At 43.6% G+C, this 22274-nt stretch overlaps 2 protein-coding genes and 1 non-coding gene across 5 annotated transcripts in view; 2 read left to right on the top strand and 1 right to left on the bottom strand.

Moving 5' to 3' along the window:
* Positions 1–21436, top strand: part of LCT (lactase) — a 53944-nt gene extending 32508 nt beyond the window's left edge. For 2 of the 3 annotated variants that reach the window (XM_032479369.1, XM_032479367.1), the window contains 8 exons: positions 1858–2148; positions 3993–4191; positions 5515–5717; positions 7654–7763; positions 9776–9910; positions 11235–11458; positions 12365–12592; positions 13242–15814. In XM_032479369.1, the coding sequence (XP_032335260.1) occupies positions 1858–2148; positions 3993–4191; positions 5515–5717; positions 7654–7763; positions 9776–9910; positions 11235–11458; positions 12365–12592; positions 13242–13462 (1611 nt within the window). In that variant the 3' untranslated portion in view covers positions 13463–15814. Of the gene's footprint in view, positions 1–1857; positions 2149–3992; positions 4192–5514; positions 5718–7653; positions 7764–9775; positions 9911–11234; positions 11459–12364; positions 12593–13241; positions 15815–21030 lie in introns of those variants that run through there. The other variant, XM_032479368.1, reaches the window with a different exon arrangement.
* Positions 7071–7142, top strand: TRNAD-AUC. Its single transcript has one exon. It is a non-coding gene; the product is annotated as a tRNA-Asp (tRNA).
* Positions 17493–22274, bottom strand: part of UBXN4 (UBX domain protein 4) — a 31017-nt gene continuing 26235 nt past the window's right edge. The window contains exons 11-13 of the mRNA XM_032479370.1: positions 21603–21734; positions 19887–20086; positions 17493–18156 (exon numbers count right to left, since the gene is read on the bottom strand). Coding sequence (XP_032335261.1) covers positions 18018–18156; positions 19887–20086; positions 21603–21734 — 471 coding nt within the window. The 3' untranslated portion in view covers positions 17493–18017. The remainder of the gene's footprint in view (positions 18157–19886; positions 20087–21602; positions 21735–22274) is intronic.

Below are 22274 nucleotides of genomic sequence, written 5' to 3'. Positions count from 1 at the left end.
CCCCAGGCAACGACACTACCAAGGTATAACGAAGTCTCAGACCAGATTCTGTCATATCCAGACATATGTTAACTAAGTGCACAAACACAAAAGGTGCTCATGTATCCTGTTGTGTGGCCTGGAAGAAACCACAGTTCTTGTTCCTCTTTGGTACTCTGGCCAACACTGAACATGAAAGGTTTACTTGAGGAAATGCCGGCATTTCAGAGACAGGAAGGATCCTGTTACTCTTACATGAGGCAAACAGAATCCTCTGTAGCAGGGTTTCTCCAGCTTGGCCCGATTGACATTTTGGATGGATCATTCTTTGTTGTGGGCTTGTCCTGTGCACAGAAGGATGCTTAGTGGCATCTGTGGCCTCTACCTACTAGATGCCAGTAGATTCCTCCCCCAATTGTAACAACCAAAAATAGTTCCAGACATTTCTAAGTGTCTCCATGGGGACAAAATAGCTCCTGGGTGAGAACCACTGCCCCACAGGTTTGCAGCTGGACTTACTTATTCTAGGGCAAGGGTTGGGGATTTATTCTAGCGCACAGGCTATAGGCTTGAATCAGTTATTACTATAATAGTTGGCAAATGGTGATTTTCCAAATTCATTATTTGTTTTCTATTTATTAGGTGGCATTCAACAGAAAGATTCAGTTTTGTCTTTTCTCCTACTTATCTATCTATATTTTATATTTAAGTATATATTGATACATATCATCAGTATGACCTCATGAAGTCCTATTTTCTTCCAATGGGTTATACTTTTGCCATTATTATCTATGTAGATGCTTAAATCATCCCACAGTTTGCCGGTGGATTATCTTAGCTGGGTCTTGTGTCCTTTTGACATGGCCCATTGTTCTTTGAACACTTTCTTAATTCTTTCTGGTGCAACAAGATATTTAAGCTCATCTTGTATCTTTTCTGCTCCAGCCCTGTAATCAGTCATTTCTCTAATGAGCCCTGGTTTGTTTTATTGGATAAGGGCATTTAGAAACCAAGATCTGGGTGCTAGGTGTACTCACTGCTACTGGGGGGGTCACCGGTACTCACTGCTACTAGGCTCTCTCAGTGGACAGGGCACACACACATACACGTGCGCGTACACTTTTATGTATTTGTACATCCACCCACATCTTTACCTGTGTTAAAAAACACATTGATACCTCCAATTCCAATCCAACTCCACGGGGTTAATGCTAGCCTTCCCACTTTTCATATTTGTATCTCCTTTCTCCAATGATGAAGAATCTAGCTCCTAATAGCCTCAACATAGTTAATAATTTGCTCAGTCCCCCTGCAGTAAATAGTCTCCCAACCACTGAGTGATCTTTCCACCCAGATGGCCCACACAAGGTGCACTCCTTGTGTGCAGGCCAAGCCTGGACATGCGTTCTTGATTAGGATGCCAGCACTACTTTAGCTGCAGCCAGTCAGAGTATCACACCACATATGCTGAAGTGTTGCAAAAGAGCAGGCACAGAAAAAGTGACACACATCCTGATTAGAAACCCTGCCTCCACGTCTGGCATCACTGGGACTTACTAGTTCATTCAGAATTTTAGTGAGCACCGCCATACACCAGACACCACTGCATTGACTGCTGGGCCACCAGAATGAAAGACACAGTGCCTAGACCTCAGTCTTGCAGGAAGCAAGCCAGTCAGTCAGCAAGTGCATAATAGCATAGTGCAGCGTGACAGCACCATGATGTATAGAAAGTGTGCACAGGAAGCTGTAGGAGTTCAGAAATCAGGGGGTGGCCAGAGAAGGTGATGGCAACTTATGTCCTGACCCAGGATTCACCCACTGACCCAGAAGAGCTTGACTGCATGACTTAATTAATCCATGTCTTGTCGTCTTAAGATCGAAGGTGGGTGGAGAGCAGATGGCAAAGGACTCAGTATTTGGGACACGTTTTCACACACACCACTAAAGATTGAGAACAATGACACGGGAGACGTGGCCTGTGACAGTTACCACAAGATTGCCGAGGATGTGGTTGCCCTGAAGAACCTGGGCGTGTCCCACTATCGCCTTTCCATCTCTTGGACTCGCATCCTCCCTCACGGAACCACCAAGTACATCAATGAAGCAGGCCTGAACTACTATGTGCGGCTCATCGACGCGCTGCTGGCTGCCAACATCCAGCCCCAGGTAGGTTGGGTCTTGACCAGGCCTTGGCCAAGTCCACACAGGGCAGCCAGCTGGGCTGCGGAGCACATTTATTGTGTAAACAAAATGCTGTTTTCACATTTAACTTCGAATTGTCAATAAAGATTTTCCTTCTATCCCTGACCCCTAGCCATCCATTCCCCTCCTTACAGGCAACCAGGTTTGCTGGGTTCTCATGTCCTTTTGCATGTGTAACCAGTACATGTGTGTATATGTGTGTGTATATTCCTTTTCGCCTCATTTTTCCTTATGGTGCAATACATGCAGTTTGGTACTTGCTTTTATTTAACAATAGTTCTTACAGATATTTCCATACAATACGTAGGTTTTTTGTTTTTGGTTGTGTGGAAATTGTTTGTACCTTACTTCTCTAATCACTTCCCTGTCAATGGACACTCTTCCCTGTGATGTCACACTTTTTCCATTATAACCAACACTGTGATAAGTAAGTGTAGACACATAATTACACCAGAGTGGAAGTTTATCTGTAGGATGTAGCCCTAGGAACAGAAGTGCTGAGGCAAAAGTGCATGTGTTTTTAAGCCCTGAGTTAGTATGAATAATAATAAAGAAGCTCATGTGTGGGCTTCCTTTGCTGTCACCAAAACTTTAAATTTTACTTGGGAGCCTAAGAACATTTTTCCTTTTCCTCTGGGCCATTTATGATAAAAGGCTAGAGGGCACTAGTTCTATGATATTGTGTTTCCTTTGCTGTAGTGGCTGGAGATTGTGCACTGAAGCCAGAGCATAACCTTCGTGTTATAACCTGCCTCTTCCCACGCTCAAAGCAGAGGTTTTTTTACAAATAAAAGTGCAATCTGGACTTCTCTCCTTACACTGGTAACACTGCAGGAACAAATCAGCCATGCAGCATTGATTACAGTGAGTGTGAGTGCCAGCTGTGATGAGAGGAGATGGCCCGTGGCCCCCTGCAGGACCCCAAGAGCTGGGTGGACAAGGAGATCCATTACACACAGCAATTCAGAACAACATCAGAGACAGCAGAACTCAGGGCTAAACAAGTTTGTATCTCTCAAGGGCATTGAGACATCACAGAAAGGAAAAGCACTTTGGCCAGAAAAGCTTCAAGGAGGTGTGAGTCTTGAATAAAGTGATTTTGATCAGTGGGCAGGCAGGGGAGGGCATTTTCAGCAAATGGAGAGACTGGGTCTGAGCTGAAGAGGGTCCACAGCCCATTGCAGATTTAGGATGGTGGAGACCCCTGTGTGACCAAGATGAGGTCTGTCAAGAGCATCAGGGAGGAGGTCAGGAGGGAGAAAAGGCCACCACGTGGATGTTGCCAGAGGAACCCCTCTCCAACGAAGGGATCCCAGCTCCACAGGAAGACCCTCCTTGGGGGGCCCTTTACAAGAATGCCTCCATCCCCCTGATACCCTCAGAGCCTCAGACTCCAGTGCAGTCTATCCAGGAGGTTCTGAAGCTCTAGCATTTCTGATCCCTGACTATAACCATTGCTAACACTTGCAGAAGAGCTGGCAGGATGTCCACCACTTTTCATGTCCTCTGCCATATGATTTAGGCCACAGTGGTTTCTGTGACATGGAGGTCTTTGTGTCTGAGCCCAGGGTCACACAGCTGGTAGACTGCAGAGCTGGGACTCAAACCCTGGTGTCTCTGATGAAGACGTATGAATTTCTCCCGCTTCAGCACTGCTGTCCTCCCCCTCCTACCAAAGAACCTTTGGGCCTTTCTTGTCTCATCATCCATCCTCAGCTTTAGCAGTAGACGTTTATGCTGGTGCGTGAGCATCAGTATCTTCCCATGAAAAGCAGGTTGATGGAAGTGCTGATCTTGCTTTCTCACAGGTGACCATTTACCACTGGGACTTGCCCCAGGCACTCCAGGATGTCGGAGGCTGGGAGAATGAGACGATTGTGCAGCGGTTTAAGGAGTATGCAGAAGTACTCTTCCAGAGGCTGGGGGACAAGGTGAAGTTCTGGATCACACTGAACGAGCCCTTTGTCATTGCTAACCAGGGCTACGGCTATGGCACAGCAGCTCCAGGTAAAGTTCTCAGACCCCACTTGTCAGCTCTTCGGAGCGTGACATTCTTAGCACCATGAAGACATGAGGTCCAGGTGGCCCTAGATGAGGAGGCTGTGAGAGGCACAAGGCATTGCCTCAGAATCCCTGCCCCCTGCCCAGGACTGACCGGCAGGCAGCATAGCTTCCCTCTTCTGACACTGCTTTTGCTGAACATAAACTTCACACCCCGGTATTTCCAAATGGCTTCAATTCTTTGCTGTCTCTGTGCTTCTGAGCTGCCTCAGGTGGGAAGCTCCCTGAGATCAGGGATGTGGGCTAATCAATATAGGAAATGATGCTTCGTCAGACTGTGCAGATCCAGTATCTTCTGCAGTTCCAAAATGTGGACGTTTCCAGTATTCAGTTTGGCTGATGTGGGCTTAACCTGACTTGAACCCAACATGAGGTTGACATCCCACTAAGTGTGAACATTTTAAAGTTCTGCCAGAGGCAGATTAGTATGCTCATTCCTGAGAGCTGTTCTGGGCCCTGCTGGTGTGATATATATGTTATATGCTACTTACTACTTTTCTAAGACCCCAAAACCTTTTAATTCTAAAACACATTGGACCCTAGGAGTTTTAAATAAGGAGTTGTGGACGTATCCTTGTCCCTTGAGAACCCTCCAATTTTCCTTTACTGTAGTTCTGAGCCTTAGAGAGTAAATTTGTATTCGTTTGTGTGATTTCTTGAGATTACATGTAAAAACTGGAAACAGCCACGGGGAGATCTGCTTCAACTTGTTACCAGATATATCTCCCATTGGTCCTTGGTTGGTGCTTTGGTTTACTGTTCCTTCAACAAGCAAGAGTCTGCTCATAACACTTGCTCTCAAGGAATCTCCGTGTCAGCTGGTCTCATCGACTATACTCTCCAACTCTTACTTTCACTGTGGGTCCCCAAAGAGTACCCAGATGTCACCTCCTGAGGCACACACTCTTCTGGGGACTTTGCCTGAGACATATGAGCCACTCTTTGGGTGAGGGGGACAGAAACCATCATCTATCAAGTGTGTTCTGTTTGCTAGACACAGTGCTGCTGGGTGCTTCACACACACTATTTCATTTCCTTCTCAGAGGAATTCTCTATTGCTCATTTTGCAGAGAAGGAAACGGAAAGGCTGAATTACTCACCCAAAGTTACATGGCCAGCTAGTAAGGAGTGGAGCCAGGATTTGAATTCCATTCTTCCTCAAGCCAAATCTGCAGTCTTTCTCCCGAACACACAGAGGCCATCTATCAGCAGAGACTGATATTCTTGGCCACATTCCTTCTTTGTTGACATCTATGTGTGTATTTCCAGGAATCTCCTTTAGGCCTGGCACTGCCCCCTACATCGCTGGCCACAACCTAATAAAGGCTCATGCTGAGGCCTGGCATCTGTACAACGATGTGTACCGTTCCAGTCAGGGTGGCAAGATTTCCATCACCATCAGCAGCGACTGGGCTGAGCCTCGAGACCCCTCCAACCAGGAGGATGTGGAGGCAGCCAAGAGATATGTTCAGGTGTGTTTTTCCTCTGGGCATTGTTATTATTCTTGTTCTTTTCCCTTCCTGTCATGATCTAATAAAATAGAATTAGATTGTGAAACAGATTTAGGATCAAAGCCCTGTTTTGCTAATACCTTACTTTGTGAACTTGGGAAAATCATCTAACCTTTTTGTACCTTAGTTTTCTCATCTTTGAGATGGAGGTGACCTAACTACCTCAAAGGTTTGCTGTGATGAAATTTCTTTGAGGTTGAGTTTTCTTTTAAGTCTTAAAAGATTATTTGTATGTGTAGCTCTTACTGGATGTAACACTGGCTTAAAGCTAAATAATAGAAATTCTCTTCCATCAGTGGTTTGACTACAGTAGGTTGTAGAACTGGACTGCAATGTCACACTTCACCTCTAGGTGTCACCACCTAATTTTATTTACTCTGCCTAAGAATTCCTTTAAGTTGAGGACTTCATATTCTATGAAACTCATTGATTAATGCCTCTAATTTTCCAATTCCATGAGTCAAACATAAGGACATGCATCTTTTGGTCATGGAATTTTGCTCCTAGGAAGTAGAGACACCAGTAAGTAGGTGCAACAACACAGCCCACCGTTATTTCAGTCTGGGTCGCTAAAAGAGGACAGGGAGAGAATGGTGCTCTTCATAGCTTTTCCCTGGCCCCTGCTAGTGTCTCTGAAGGGGTTAGAAGGCACCCTCTCCCATGTTTCAGAATCAGGGAAGGCAGACAAGGATCTCTCTCTCCAGACTGGTCCCCATTTTTTGGCTTTGAGGAGGAGCCTGCAGACTAGCATTTTGAGAGGACATCAAGGGCCTTGGTTTCCCAAATTCTTCACAGGACAACTTGACAAAGGTGCTCAAATTAATAAGTGCAAATGAAAGCTTAATGTCCCCGTTTGCTAGCCAGCTGGGGGAAAAGCCTTGCAACAAAATTAATGCATTCCCTCATTGTAGACTCACAGAACTGATGAATTAGAGTGTTTTTCTGAAATCAGAGAAAACCTCAGGAAATGTTAGGCTGTAATCACATTATCACAGCTTGCTGGTGAACTGTGATACTGCAGCCCAAGACTATGATCCACACATCCTCTAGTAAAATCAGCTTGCCTGGAGACAACTTCTCACCTCCGAAAGCACTGAAGCCTCTTTTACCAGAGCGAGTGTGTTCCAAGCCTCATCTCTGACTGAGAATAGAAGGCTGTCCTCACCCCACATTTCAGGCAGCAGCCAGCAGGTAAGGGGAGGATGTGGAGAGACAGAAGCCCCTCAGGACCCACAGCGTCATAGCACTTGGGTGCAATGTATACCCACTAAGGGTAAGGATGGCCTAGACCTCCTTCAACAAAAAGACTGAGGGGGTGGTGTAGCTCAGTGGTAGAGTGCATACTTATCATGCATGAGGTCCTGGGTTCACTCCCCAGTACCTCCACTTAAAAAAAAGAAAAAAAGGGACTGAAAAGTTCCCCACTTGAGGGCTGTGAATCCAAAGCCCATGAAGAATCATCCTTTGCCTGGGCAACCAGGAAAGCCTTGCATCTCCAGCCTCCCTAGAAGGTTCTGGTGGATCCTTAGGCGTGAGGATGGGGAAGGACCTGCTGCTTTCCGGTAAGAGAGGGAATCAGGGCCTGGAGGCTGGGAGTCTCTCCCCCTCTTCAGCCAGGCAGCATCTATCAAGTCCAGGGCCCGTGCCCAATTCAGTTCATGTCCCTCGAGCTGTAGTCGTTGAGAACATGGCCCTGCCCCCAGTGAGCTCCCAGCAGGGTGAAAAGACCTGTGGGCATTTAAGCTGCAGCAGGCGGACAGCCGCAGAAGAGATGAGAGTTTGAGATTGGGTTGGGGAGGGGTCCTGGGGTCAGGAACTCTTGAGCAGGGAGGCTGCCATCTCCTGCAGGCCTGCCTGTTAATGCTGAGGCTGACTGTCCCCCCAACTCCGCCCGCAGTTTATGGGAGGCTGGTTCGCACATCCTGTTTTCAAGAATGGAGATTACCCTGAGGTGATGAAGACACGAATCCGTGACAGGAGCTTGGCCGAAGGCCTCAACAAGTCTCGGTAGGTCCCGGCACTGTGCGAGCAGCCAGGAGAGGGTCAGGAGGAAGTCTGGTCTGCAGTGCCCACTGAGGCTTCTGGGTACACAGCGCAGTGACAAGAGCAAGGCTGTTGGGGTGGGAGAGGCATGTCTTAGGCAAGTTACTCTCTGAGCTTCCTTGCTTGCTGGGAAGATTGGACACGAGTGTGTATGTGAAGCTCTTAGCCCAGGACCTGGCACTGCTCTGACAGGCAGATGAGACCAAAGGCAGTTACTCTTCTTCAGAAAGGCCAGGAAATCCGTCCCCAGGGAACCCACTTAGCATCCCACTGCCCACTCCAACAACAGATTCCCCAGCTCATCCTAACCTGTCTCATCCACCCTAGGAGTAAATGTGGGAAGCAATAAGTGACTTTTTGTGGATCTGAGTACTTTTTGTCATTTGGCCAGTAGGTGGCAGTAGCTTGTACAAAAGCAGTCCTACTTCCTGTCAAGGAAGTAACAGCCACATCAGCAACAGCTCACACTTAACCGTCTTCCATTGGCACTTTTATTCCTGTTTAAAGATGAGTAATCTGAAGCACAATGATTGTGGCAATATCACCCAGCTGTTAAGTAATGGAGCTGGAATTTGAAAGCAGGCTGTCTGACGGCAGGGCCCATGCTCGCCTTAAGAGTCATCCAGCTGGGAGTTGAGGTGTTTGGTGGGGAAGGCGACGGAGTCACCTGGCCTTCTGGGAATATACTCACAAGCTCCAGGTTAGCTCATGTGACCATAAGGGGAGGGTAAAAGGAATTCAGAAGGTAAGCATTCCTAACACAGCCTTTGAGTTTTATACAGCCGGGCTATGAGGATGAAATTATCCGTCCCCACCCTTACAACGCATGCATGTGCTGGTCTGGTTAGGGCAAGTCCTGCTGAGCCAAAATGTATGTTCTATCAACCCCAGTCTCCAGCAAGCAAGCGAGTGCTCCAGTCCACCAACACAACCTTGCTGAGCGCCTACCAAGCCAGGGCTAGGCCTAGCAGGGTCTACACAAGGAGGAAATTCTAAGTATGGTTCCTCAAGTTGCTGACACACTGGCTGGGTAGACAGTGACCTTCATCATACGAAGGAATTCTTTTCCCCAATTTCTTCACGTAACAAAAACTCAGATGAGATCAGGGCAGGCTGGGTGGACCCAGGAGACTTCATGGACAAGGCAGGATATCAGCTGAGCTGGGCCTTGACAATGAACAGCATTTGGGAGAGCAGAGAGCCTTCCATCCACGGGGGTGGGTGTGTGCACTGGCTTAGAGGTAGGAATGAATGGGGCACCTGCAGCTGGTTGTGGGGAGACTGGCCCAGCAGCAGTGGGGCGGCCAAGACCACATGGTGGAGGGCCTGGAGGCCAGGCACAGGGGCTTGCTCTTGATGTCACAGGCCCTGAGCAAACACTGCTGGCTCCTGAGCAGGGAAGTGAGGGGCGTGAGGGGCGTGAGGGGGCTGGGCCTTGGTTTTCTCTCAGCATTTCAGAAACCCCAGAGAGGTTTTGATCCCCAGTGAAGGGTAGCAGAAAGGTCAAGATGAAGTGTCAGCCACCTAAGCAGGGTAATCTCTAGGCAACCCTAAACTGGCAGCCTGTAGCCAGGATTTGGCTGAGAGGAACCTGTAAGTGCTGCACACAAGTGCATGCTAACCAAATTATTATAGAAAAGTCTAAGAATACATGGAAAATGCTCCACCAGATGTTTAAAAAGTGTAATCATGTGAGCAGGTAAGTCCGTATCTCAGAAGTTCAATCAAGTCAAGTCTTATTGAAGGACAGACTTTGGAGAAAAGAGGCATGCCTAAACAAACCAGAGTAAAAACTTCCAACAGGAAGAGGTTTGGTAACGACAGAGGGAGGTGAGGTCTGTGGTCTGGAAGGAGACTCGGGTGCTTTCAGCAGCAGCTGGGAGGGCCTCACTGCCCCATAGTCACCTCCGGGTACCGGCCCTGCCCTAGGACATTCTTCCCAAATTCCCACACCCTGAATGACTCCTTCCACCCAGGCTCCCCGAGTTCACGGAGAGTGAGAAGAGGAGGATCAATGGCACCTATGACTATTTTGGATTCAATCACTACACCACTGTCCTGGCCTACAATCTCGACTATGCCTCTTGGATCTCTTCCTTTGATGCAGACAGGTAAGGGGACCTGGAACAATCTTTGGAAAAGATAGCAAAGTGCCCCTCGCCTCTTACTTGGAGGCCTGTACAGCCTCAGAAAACTGCCTATGCCGTATATCCTGGGGTTTGTAAGATGAGCCCCATCTCCTGAGATACCTTATAGAACCTCAATCAGTTGGACGGTAATACAGGATGGGATTTCCAAGACTCTTTCCATTGAGGCAGACATGCTTTGAGTTTTTTTTTTAAATGTTTAGGGAACTGTGTCATTTTAGAAGTGTTTATATGTGTGTATGGGTATAGTACCTCTCTCTTTATATATATGTTTATATTAAATATAGTTTGTATAGTATATATTTATACAGAAAAGTATGTTTATTTGTTATGAAAAATCAGAATTATATGTATACACACTATTTTGTTCCTTTTCTGAGAAGCATCTTTCCACATGAGTAGCTATGAACACGTCCAGGCTCATTCTTTGGGAACAAGCGCAGACACCCCCACTGCACCCTGCCACCGCCAGTCAGGCTTGCCGAGAAGGGTCCCGGTTCAAGCGCCCACTTGACACTTGCTGCCTCATTGTCCTGGAACCGTCTCCCTAGGAACCTGTGCTCAAGCTTATGAAATGCCCCACATTCAAGCTGAGCAAGATAAATCCAGCTACCAATAGAACTGAACAGTTGTTTTCCTGAGGGATCTAGACGTTCGAAGTATCTAAATGGCTGCCCCATTTTTTGAAATGCATGACTCTCAAGACACTGGAGCCCCTGTGCCTGCCCCAGCAGAGCTCCTCCGGCACAATGTATTGCCCATCACTGGAGAGGAGGGAGTTGGGCATTCAAGGGAGGCAGGTCCCAGTGTATCTGCCCCATCATCACACAAATGGAGGCCCAAATATTGGTGACTGTGACTGTGCCTGTGGCCTGCGTGTAGCACTGACCAGATGTTGGTGACTCAAGGGAGCCCATTCTCTGAAGACATAGCACTCACATCCCATGGGAGATTGTGGTAATCAGCCCTTTCACATCCAGTGAGGTGTGGCCTGTTAACAGAGAGCCACGGAGGGTTAGGTCCATGAGTAAGACACTTCCTCTGTACAGGCGGAAAGCTGGAACAGTTTGGGTTATCTGTCCAAAGTTACCCCAGCACCGAGTAGTGCCATTTGAACTAGTGGAAAGAGGCAAATTTGAGGCAATTTGACTCTTCTTAGTTATGACTCTCAAACCTAGACAAAAATCTAAGGTTTTTTTTTCTAGTATAAATCCTGTTTTATGCTTTGTGCAGAGGGTCTGTTGGGATTTACAAATTGAGACCTAATCCTTCGCATTTGAACTCGTAGGGGCGTTGCCTCCATCACAGATCGCTCTTGGCCTGACTCTGGCTCCTTCTGGCTGAAGATGACACCTTTTGGCTTCAGGAGGATCCTGAACTGGTTAAAGGAGGAGTACAACAACCCCCCGATTTATGTAACAGAGAATGGCGTGTCCCAGCGGGAAGAATCGGACCTCAACGACACTGCAAGGATCTACTACCTCCGCAGTTACATCAATGAGGCACTCAAAGGTATGACAGGCCCCCCCTTCCTCCACACATACCTTTCACTGTTGGAAACATCTGCTAATGTCTGCAGTCAGGGTGGTACTACATCCATGAGCCCCCAAACGAGAAAGATGAGGCTTCCAACTCCTATTGAGGTTAAGCTTTTTTGAGGTCTGTAAGGCTAAGACTTTTTCCTTCTTAGATTTAAGCTCTGCAAGCAAACCCAGTTACCTGATACAGCTAGACCTGAATTCCCAGCCTGTCATTTGCTCTGCTTGATCTTCTGGCACTGATGTGTCTGAATAGCAGCGCCCTCCTGAGGACAGTGTGGGGAGGGGTCAGGAGAAATGGGCTGGAGGGGTTGTCTCTAGGGTCTTTTGTTCCCCAAGTAAAAGTTTGAGATCCTTAGCTCAGCAAAACCACCTGGGATGGAACTATGACAAGGGAATGGTGAGTGATGCTCAGTAAAGGAAAATGAGCACTACAGAAGCAAAAAGAAACCATTATAAAAGCTTATTCTAGCGAAAATCCTTTCCAAGGGCCGCTTCTTTTCTATATGGAAGAGCAGTAACACTCCAAGGCCCTGACCAACACCAGTGTCCCAAGATGTGAAGACAGAGAGCATTACAGATGACCCAGTAGGATTTAGTCCATCCCTGTTCCTGACTCCCATTCAGGACCGGGCCAGTCTAGAAAGACATGGATGGCTCGGCAGGCAGCAGCACCCACAGAGAAGCAGCGGACAATTCCTGCATATAAAAAGGGTGGGCAGCTCTCCCAAAGAGCTAAAAAAAAAAAAAAAACCACCTCACCCTGACCTGCAAGTGGGGACTGTGGGAGAACCACGGGCAGGCACAGACCCAGCAGGTCTGGTGGAAAGGTGTCCTGGAAGAAAAGGGAAGTTCATACAGGGGTCTCTGGTTTGGGCAGCTGTGCAGGATAAGGTGGACCTTCGAGGATACACAGTTTGGACTCTGATGGACAACTTTGAGTGGGCTACAGGCTTCGCAGAGAAGTTCGGTGTGCATTTTGTGAACTACACCAACCCTTCTCTGCCAAGGATCCCCAAAGCATCAGCCAAGTTCTACGCCTCCGTAGTCCGGTGCAACGGCTTCCCTGACCCTGCTGCCGGGCCACACCCTTGTCTCCAGCAAGAAGGTAAGATGTAGCTCTGAGAGGGACAAAACCCAGAGGGTGAGGAGGCCTTTTTCAGCCTATCTTCTTCTAGTTTACTAGCCTCCTCTCTGCTTCTCCATCCCCTTCATTCATTCAACCACTATTTATTTTCTCTGAACGCTCCAGACATTCTTAGGCTGGAACAAAGGAATTCAGGGTTAAAGTTACATATACAAACTAGGCCCTGGTCTGGGAATAGCAGGTCTAGGTGCTTGTCCCAGCCTGACTGCTAACTTGCTGTGAAACCTTTGGCAAGAAACTAGGCAATTCCTGGGCTACTGCAAGGATCAAATACAATGACTTTAAGAATGCAATGCCTGGCACACTGTAAGGTGCCCAATATTTGCCGAATGACTAAAAAAGTGTTAATTACTATATAAATTAAGAGGCAATTATCCACTTTAGATTCTACTGTAACCATCTGTAGAGATGTTTAAAAACTAAAACTGCGTGACTTCATTCAGAGGCTCCTAAAACTGAAAAGGATGCACATGACCTTAGCAATGCGCTCACCCTGGGTACCTGTGTAGCTTTTGCACTGACGGATCTGGCTGGAGCTTCATCAGTTAACACAGATCCAAGAACTACGTCTGTACTGGTGCACACACCACCCTTTGTTGTCCTCTCCTAGGTGCTGAGCCCACTGTCAGCCCCGTGGAAAAGGAGGGCGTTCAGTTCCTGGGGCTGACGCTGGGTACGACAGAGGCCCGGACAGCGCTGTACGTACTCTTTGCTCTTATGCTTCTTGGAGTCTGTGTTGTGGCATTTCTGTCCTATAAGTACTGTAAGCGCTCCAAGCAAAAGAAAACACCATCAGGTGAACAGGAATTGAGCCCTATTTCTTCATTCTGACCCACAAATTACCACCTCCTCCAGTTCTGCAAAACAGGCCTAGTTTCTTTGCAAGCCTTTGCCACCCCCAGGATTCTGTACGATCTTATACGCTGCCCATAAAGGACTTCTTTGTAAAAGCCTCTGCTCTGTTAGAGACTAATCTGATCTTGAAGGATTTCAAGTCCCTCATTAAGGTAGAAACATCACCATCTTGCCCCAATATCAGGAATTCGTGTGGACATTAGATGACCCTGCAAGTGGCTCTTGTGGAAACATGTAGATACTGAACTCGTCTGTCTACTGGTTCCGTGAGCCACTTAATTCAACTTAACTGGGCTGTTTTAATTTTCAGAGATTTAAAAAGTGAAAACGTGAGTAAAAACCATAGCAATCTTTTTCATAAAAAATCAACTGCAGTGTCACCTCCTGCCCTCTCTCTTCAAGCTCCTTCCCAGCCTCTTACCTTGTGTTTCTCAGAAACTAAAAAATGAACTGTTAACTGTATCCTATCTCCTATGGGTGCTTCTCCTTGAGAAAGTTATGAAGCCACACAACCCATTTAGGGTTTCTAAGCTTTTCCATCAGACCCAGACCTAGAGTCCTTTATGTCTTTACAAATACTATTCCTTCTGCCTAGGGTCTCCTTTCTTCTGAAAAATGCTTTTTAGTCTCAGCTTAAACAATGTACTTTTCCCTCTGGATGGCTGCCCTGAATTCCGCAGAGTCCCTCCTTCCTCTACTTTGCTTGTAAAATCCCCTGTTCTAGCTTGACCACATTATACTGGAACTGCCTATTTCTCTATTGGCTTCTTGAGGCCAAGAGACCATGTCTCACTGCCTGTGGCAAGCACACTCTAGAGACAGGGCAGAGAAAGCCACCTGCTCCTTTTGTGTGTTTGTTCACAAAACATACACAGAGTAGTCGTGGGAGCATAGAAAAAGATGTGGTCTTTATCAGTTCCCCTCAAATGTGCTAATGAGACCACCATGGCTTAAAAACTTATTTGGTCTATATATTCTTTCTAGATAACTGGAAAAAAAATTTTTTTAAAAGTAGTTTTCAACTGGTTTTAAAAGGGTGATTATGCTTGAAATTTCATTTCTCATAAGCATTCCTACCTGAATTGTATCTACAGCAAATTCTAATTAAAATGTTCCACTGTGACGGCCCCCAACCTGACATTCAGAAACCTGTCATGCACAAGCATTTTTCTCCCACTGATTGATAGGAAAAGTTTATCAGATGAGGTGAGAGTGATTCTAAAATTGTATTAGACATTTCTTGGGCAAAAAGATTCACTCAGTATTATAAGTTGTCAATTATACCTCAATCTCAAAATTCAATATAACTTTTCTTGGGGAGAGACATGGAAAAAAAATAATACAAAGTTTACATGAAATAAACTTGAGCCAGGATAAATGTGGGGGGAAAAGAATAGTAAGGCAAAGCTACCTATAATAAGTAGTTTCGTAGCAGAGAAAGAATCAAAAAGATCAACAAGGAAAAGAGTGTAGACACAAACCAGCTACATGTGGAGACATACGGAGTGCGCGACAGCAACGGCATGCCAAAGGAGGGGGTCAGTCAGGGGAGCGGGATGGTGGACCACTCCATAAATGGAGATGTTAGCCTCAGGCAGGGGAAAGGAGCCACAACCCTTACTGGGATACAAGATGTACATGAAAAAAAAACCAAAAAGCCATGAAAATGCTAGAATATAGAATACATGGGTGAATTTCTTTAAAATTACTTTTTAAAGTGGGAAAGGTATTTTATAAGCAAGATTTAAGACCCAGAGGCCATAAAGAAATACACTGATAAATATGACCACATAAAAATTGTGGCAAGAAATTACCATCAACATACTCATCAAAAGGAAGGGAGAAAATATTTACAGCATATATTAGACAAAGGCTAATTAGTGTACAATTCTTATAAATCTAATGAAATTCTTATAAATCAGTAAGAAGAAGATGAAAAACATGAAATGAAAACTGGAAAAGAAAATCAGCAGTTCTCAGAGAATGAATCGAAATGACCAATCATATTAAAAGAGGCTCAACTTCCTTCATAACCAACACAATGCACATAAAATACATAGTTTTTCACTTAGCACATTGACAAAGATGAGAAAGTATAATATGGCAAGGGTGTGGGGAAATCGGCATTCTCCTACACTGTGAGTGGGGCTGTAACTCCACAGAGCCTTTTGAGAAGGCAATTTGGCAGCATCTTTTATAATCCAAACTGCGAGCATCCTTTGACTCAGTGACTTACAGGTATATTTTCACAGCTGAGATACCTTCCCAAAGATGTTCACTATAGCAATGTTTATAATAGAAAAGCAGAAACGAGCCAAAAAATTGTAATAACCAATGGACACCACCAGAAAATCAGTAAATTAGGGAACATTTATCAAGCAAAATGCTATGCAGGTACTAGTAAAAATGAGGTGTGTTGATGGGGAAAGACCTGTGTACATAAAAAAGCAAGATGCAGAGTAATATACAGATAATATGATCCCCTTTAAAAAATAAAGACGTATTTGCCTATATATGCATAAAATTTTTCTGAAGATTACAAAAGAAACTTAATAGAGGAGACTAGAACTGGGGGTAGGATGCAAAGAGGGAACCACTTTATAGACTTCTATACGGTTTTGAATTTACCATTTTTTTTTTAATATAAAATTGAGGAAGGATCCTCCTACTCAAAGATTGTGAATCATTCTCTCATGTAGTGTCTCTAAGATCTGTATTTGATTTTTTCTTCAAGACAAACTTTTGAAATCACATACTACCTACCGTATTTTTAAAGATGAGAAGCCTTTACTTACATGGGATGCTTGCTGGAGATGTTTCTTTTTCAAACTCACTTTTTAAATTATGGAAATTGTATGGTTACAAAAAATTGAGAAGACACATAAGGATGCAAAAAAGAACTAAAATTACACATAATCACTCATTACTGTTAATCTTTAGTGCATTTTCCTTTTTCTTTACATTATGCCGATACATGGTACTATCTCTATAAAAAATGTGTTTATAAAGTTGAGATCATACTGTACCTACAGCTCTGTATCCTGCTCTTTTCCCCACTTAAGTACTCAATAAATGTGTTAAATTGAATTGTTGAAGTAGTAGTGTGTCATTTCTCCTCAGCAAAAGTTAATTCTGCAGAAGGCATTTAGTTGGTTTCTAGTTAAGTAAATAAAATTTAACAGGTTTATACCTAAATTTAGTCTGTATTTATGATCATTCTTTAGACAAACTTAACGGACCAAAGAGCATGAAATGTTTAAGGTTTCTGGATAATGTTTTTCAGAAAGGTTATCCCAGTTTTCACTCCATACTCGGTCTCGCTGTTTCTTTGCCAACACTCTTACCATTTTTTAAAGTCACTGTTACTTCACAGGTGAAAAAGTTTGCTCTGGGGAAGTGTCTTCCTCCCATTACAAAATAAAGTCAAGAGTCTTCCTAGATGTCCCCTTGAGTAGTATCTTCCAGCCTAAACATAGGAAGTTAGAAAGAAGAGGGACAGTCAAGTTTATTCTCTTGTTCAAACATTCTTAGTTTAGTGTCTCCAACTACCATAAACATGTAAAACAGCATGGAAGTCAGATTAAGAGTCTCTTTAAGATTCTTAAGAATGACCAAGTGAACAGAAGGCAGTCATTTTAATTGCCTCCTCCTTGTCCTACACTACAGGCACTTTAGTTCTTCGAAGTGTGATTATCATTATCAAGAATAAAACTGCAGGGTACAGGTGTGAGAGAACTAGTTGTAGACCAATGGGGGTTTTGCATCTGATGAGAACATTATTGCAAACAAAGTGGTGCTTCTCTGACAGGAGAGATTAAAATAGCCTCAGTGTGTGTCAGAAAATTTCCTCCTGCAGTGATACAAACACAAGGTAAGGTGGTCACTTCCTCTCCTGATATTAGCCCCAGGGCGGTGCTGGGGGCTTGCGGGGAATCAGAGATACATGACCTCAGTAGAGCCCTGCAACAAAAAGATGCTGGGACAACAAAAAGTAAAAGTAAGATCATTCAGATTTTTGGAAAAGATTTTTTTATTCAGTGTTTAAGATTAAAAACTACAAGATTCTGCTTGCAGCTGATGAGTGAAAAGAGAAAAATTAAACCTAAATTATCATTTGATTGGCTGGTTAAAATGCTCTGACTCTGAGTCAAAGTACTCAGTGACATACCAGTTACTGTGTGTGGGCTTCCGAGGTCTGGAGCAAAACAGCCCTGAACACAGCGTATCATCTGAGAGCACAGGGCTAACGGGCATATGAATACTGAGAAAAAAAGCTGATAAAGGGCGGCTGCTGCTGGCCTTTTGATTTTTTTTAGGCTTCTAGCAGTTGGTTACCATATGCAAGGACCTAACAGCCAGTTATTTTATCTCTTGACTCGTCTGAGTTAAACAATTGTAACCCACTAAGCAGGAATAAAGAGACACTTTGTAGATGAGGTGGAAAACATAAAGCAGCCCCACTTCTCCAGAATTTTAGTTGAATTAAATCATAAGAGAAACAATGATTATTGCACATATTGTACTTGTCACACTACATCTGTTGAGTAGAATTTCCATTCCAAGTGTTATTTTCATCTTCACCATCGTCTTGAGTCCTCAATCTGTATATCTTCCCCTCCTTTTTAAAGTCTTCCCCTCGTTTCTCCAGCACTCTTTTTCTGACTGGTTCTCTGATACAACAAAAGGTGGAGAAAAGAGAAGACGGTATAAAACGAAAACAGCAGTAACACAAAGCCGTTTCCTTTAAGCTGCCATTAGCACAGGTGACTAAGGAAAGTCTGTGGGAGATAATTGTATCTACTAATGCAATACGAGACTTCATATGTTTTTGGTAGTTTAACTTCATCTGTTCTCTAAGCCAAACCAGTCATACCATGTTTTCCATGTCCATGTATTTGTTGATGACTTCCTCAGCTTTAGAAGAGTGAGACCATTTGCCAACTCAATCTTTCCTTTAGTATTTATGCAAGCTGATATATATACTAAGACATGTAGCTATAACTTACACAGCACCCCAGAGGCTATCCGAAGCTCCCTTCAGAGCCTAATTTACAGAAATGGTCAGTTAGCTATCTTCAGTCCTTTTATAATCTTTAAGAATGATTTTCTTTATACATGGATAATTAACAAACAGGCCTTCCTCATCTGAAAATGGGAAAGAAACAGGTGAAATTTGAGCTAATACATTCTCCAACACTAGAGGAGGAGGGAGAGAGAAAAACAAAAACCAACAATGGAACACAAAGCTTCACCCTCTCAGATTAACTCTTCCCATCCTTTGCTCCAACCCAAGAATCTTCCCTTATTTGAAGTAAATTTTTAGGACCCACACAGCAAGCTCTTCTATATGACAGTAATTCAGGATGAAATGCTTCCACTCATTCTCAATAAGAGCTCTAAAATTCAGACTTAACAAGATGCAGTCTGAATGCTGTTCTAAAACTAGAGAATTTCTCTGTGTCCCCACCTGAGTCATGTACTAAGGATATAACTGGCCTTCTTGCCCAATAGAAAGAGATCAAGATATAGGCTACATTAGCCCAATCACAATATTCACACAAATTTTCAGCTAGAGACTCAAAAGGATACGAGATTAGGGATCTGCTTCAGACAGAGGCAAGGGTTTTCACTACTTATCACACAGGATTGGTGTGAGGATTTGCTCCAATGCCTATTTACAGACTGATAAAGTGTTTAACAGTAGAAGATACAAACTGTGATAAATTGTGCTATTAATTATTAAAAGGGGGTATAATCTCAACTTCTAAGAAAATGCTTCATGTTAACCTTTTTCAAGTATGTAGAATTTTAACAGAGATATGAGCTAAGATCACTGGTGTTACCACTCTAACCTTGGCAATCTGCAATAAACATAAGACCTCTTGGTTAAGGGACTAGTTCAAAATAATTTTCTGGAGGAGGTACCATTCTCAAGTGAATGTCCAGTTTCCTCAGTCTGGTCCTCCTCTGAATGACCCAGGGATGGTGGTTAAATCATCTGGAGCACAATGATCCCTCTAAAGTAATTATGCCACATGACTGTGAGAAATTAACGGAATGAAGTATCTTGTCGGACAAAACATAAATAGCAAGAAAGATACTACTATTTAAATCTGAAAAAATATCTGCCCTTTGTTATAGGATAAAGACAATTCAGTAAATGAAATAATAAAATCAGTAAAAGTGAAGGTGCTTCTCATGGAATAGGTTTCAGAAAGACGGCTGAGAAAACTCAGGTAGTGAGCTTCCCAGGAGGTGATCTAACAAAGCTTCAGAACATGCTGGGGTTTTCCCCTTACACAGAAAAAAGGCCAAGTGTCTGTAACAAAATTCTTCATTTTGAATAAGGCATTGGGCATTACTAACGTATTTTGTAAATGGGGAAAACACAAACAAATACCTTTTTTCTGAGTTGTTAGACGATGCAAGGTTTGAGGGTTCTGACGATGCTCTCACCGAAGTCTGTGCAGGAGGAGGATTACTAAATAAGAAGTTGCTAATCAGTCTCCAGATGGCAAGGAATGGGTAGAGTACTGTCCCCAGAAACGTCCAAAAGTCTCCACTGGAAGAATGTACCATGGATGCAGCTGGTCTTCCTGCCTAAAAATTAAGAACGAAACCTAGAGGAAAGACTGCACCAGCCCAATCATGTCACACTCAAGGTTCTAGATAAGCTCGCTCTCTGGAAAAGTCCTGGATTTCAGTTTACTGCAAGAAGGTGAAACTACCATCTTTGGCTGTTTTTCAAGTGTATATAAACTTCTGGGAACTCCTGGAGCTCTTTTTCTTTAAAGGAGTAATCACAACATAGAAACTAGAAAGTAGTTCTCGGTGAAATGAACCAAGTATTTTGAAGACAACTAAACTTTTGTAATGAAATTAACAACTTTTGTGTGCCCAGCATGCACGAGGTCCTGGGTCCAATCCCCAGTGCCCCCATTAAATAAATAAATAAACCTAATTACCTTGCCCCGCCAAAAAAATTTAAAAAAAAGAAAAAAAAAAAAGAAATTAACAGCTTTGATTTTAAAAGTCTTTATGATTTATAAAAACCTCATTGAATACAATCCTGAGTACTGGAGCACTAACTGTCTTAGGTGTGCGGCTGTAGTTCAGAGCAGGGTAAACTACAGTCGTCCCGCCTCGTCCACAGTGCATATGTTCCAAGAACCCCAGCGGATGTTGAAACCCTATATTTGCTATGTTTTTCCTACACATACGTACCAGTGATCAAATTTAATTTATAAATCAGGCACAGTAAGGGACTATCCAAACTGTCAGCATCACCACTCTTGAGCTTTGGGGCCATTATTAAGTAAAATACGAGTTGCCTGAACACCAGCACTGCAGTATTTCAGCAGCTGATCAGATAACCAAGAGGGCTCGAAAGTGACAAACGGGCAGGTAGCGTTAACAGTGTGGATACACTGGATAAATGGAGGATGCGTGTCCTGGGTGGGACCACAAATGCTTTCCTCACGCTACTCTCAACGGCCTGCCATTTAAAACTTATGTATTGTTTATCTCTTGAATTTTCCATTTAGTATTTTTGGACCGCAGCTGCCCATGGGAAACTGAAAGCACGGAGAGAAACTGTGGATAAGGGGTCACTGCCGTATAGCAACCAAGACATGGAAGACCCACGCTCTCATCCCAGCTCCGGAATCAAGGAGGCATCTGGCAAAGTTATTTCAGTTTTCTGAGCCTCTTTTCTTCATCAGAGATTTAAAATGTTGTTACTATCAAATGGGATTAATAGGTTTTAAAATTAAAATAGATTCTTTTTTAAAAACTTAGTCAGCAATGGTCATACATAAATAAAAGACACCAAGCAGGTGAACAGATATAATTCTTATTTCCTTCTTCTACCGGTCATTTTTTGTACATGAACACAGGTGAGTAAAAAAGCCGAAAATTTATTTAGTGCCTCACTAGCAATACAAATATAAAGCCCTGGATAATGGAACAATAAACTGACCTAACATTTTTGGATAATTTGGATTTTTAATTACTCACAATATACTTTTCACCTTCCCTTCCTCTAATTATAAGAAAAGATCAAGAGCAGAACAAACAGGACTATAAGAAAAGAAAAAATACATATGTATATACATACTGGCAATAGTACCACTGAAGCACTTGGGGCAAGTTCCAAATCCAGTAATTTCTTTTTATAGTCTTCTTTGGTAAATTCCCTCCTGGGAAACATTGTTGCTAATGAAAAATTACCGTAAGTGTTGCCAACAGTCTGTAACATAACAAAAGGTATTAAAACCTTACAGTGAAGTCTTTTTAAAGTAAGATATTACATACTCATATGCATCCAAAATGACTTATTTAATTTGAAAAGTTCACTTAAATGTAAACTCAAAAAAAGTTTATAAAAACTTTGTGCTTCAAAAAGTGGCTGAAAGCTATCAAATCCAAATAGTATTTAAAAGCTTTTATAACTCAACATAGCAAGAATATATTTCCTAAAACCATATAAATACACAATAAAAATGAACAATCATGTATCTTAAGTACAACTGCAGTTTGCAATTAGAGCTGTCACTATCTTTGGCAAACTTACATTAATATCTCACAAATACACATTTGGGTTGTAGGTATTTCCTATTTAAAGTCTGAAATAGAGGGGGATGGGGGTAGCTCAGCAGTAAAGTGTGTGCTTAGCAGGCATGAGGTACTGGGTTCAATCCCCAGCACTTTCATTAAAAAAAAAAATCTGATATAGACCAGAATTTCCCTCAAATGGACAAATAATGTCACAGGAGTTTTTGCCTCCTCG

This window comes from Camelus ferus, chromosome 5 (assembly GCF_009834535.1).
Source record: "Camelus ferus isolate YT-003-E chromosome 5, BCGSAC_Cfer_1.0, whole genome shotgun sequence".
Lineage (NCBI taxonomy): Eukaryota > Metazoa > Chordata > Mammalia > Artiodactyla > Camelidae > Camelus > Camelus ferus.
The sequence above is the reverse complement of the archived record's forward strand: the minus strand, read 5'-3'. Positions and strand labels throughout refer to the sequence as shown.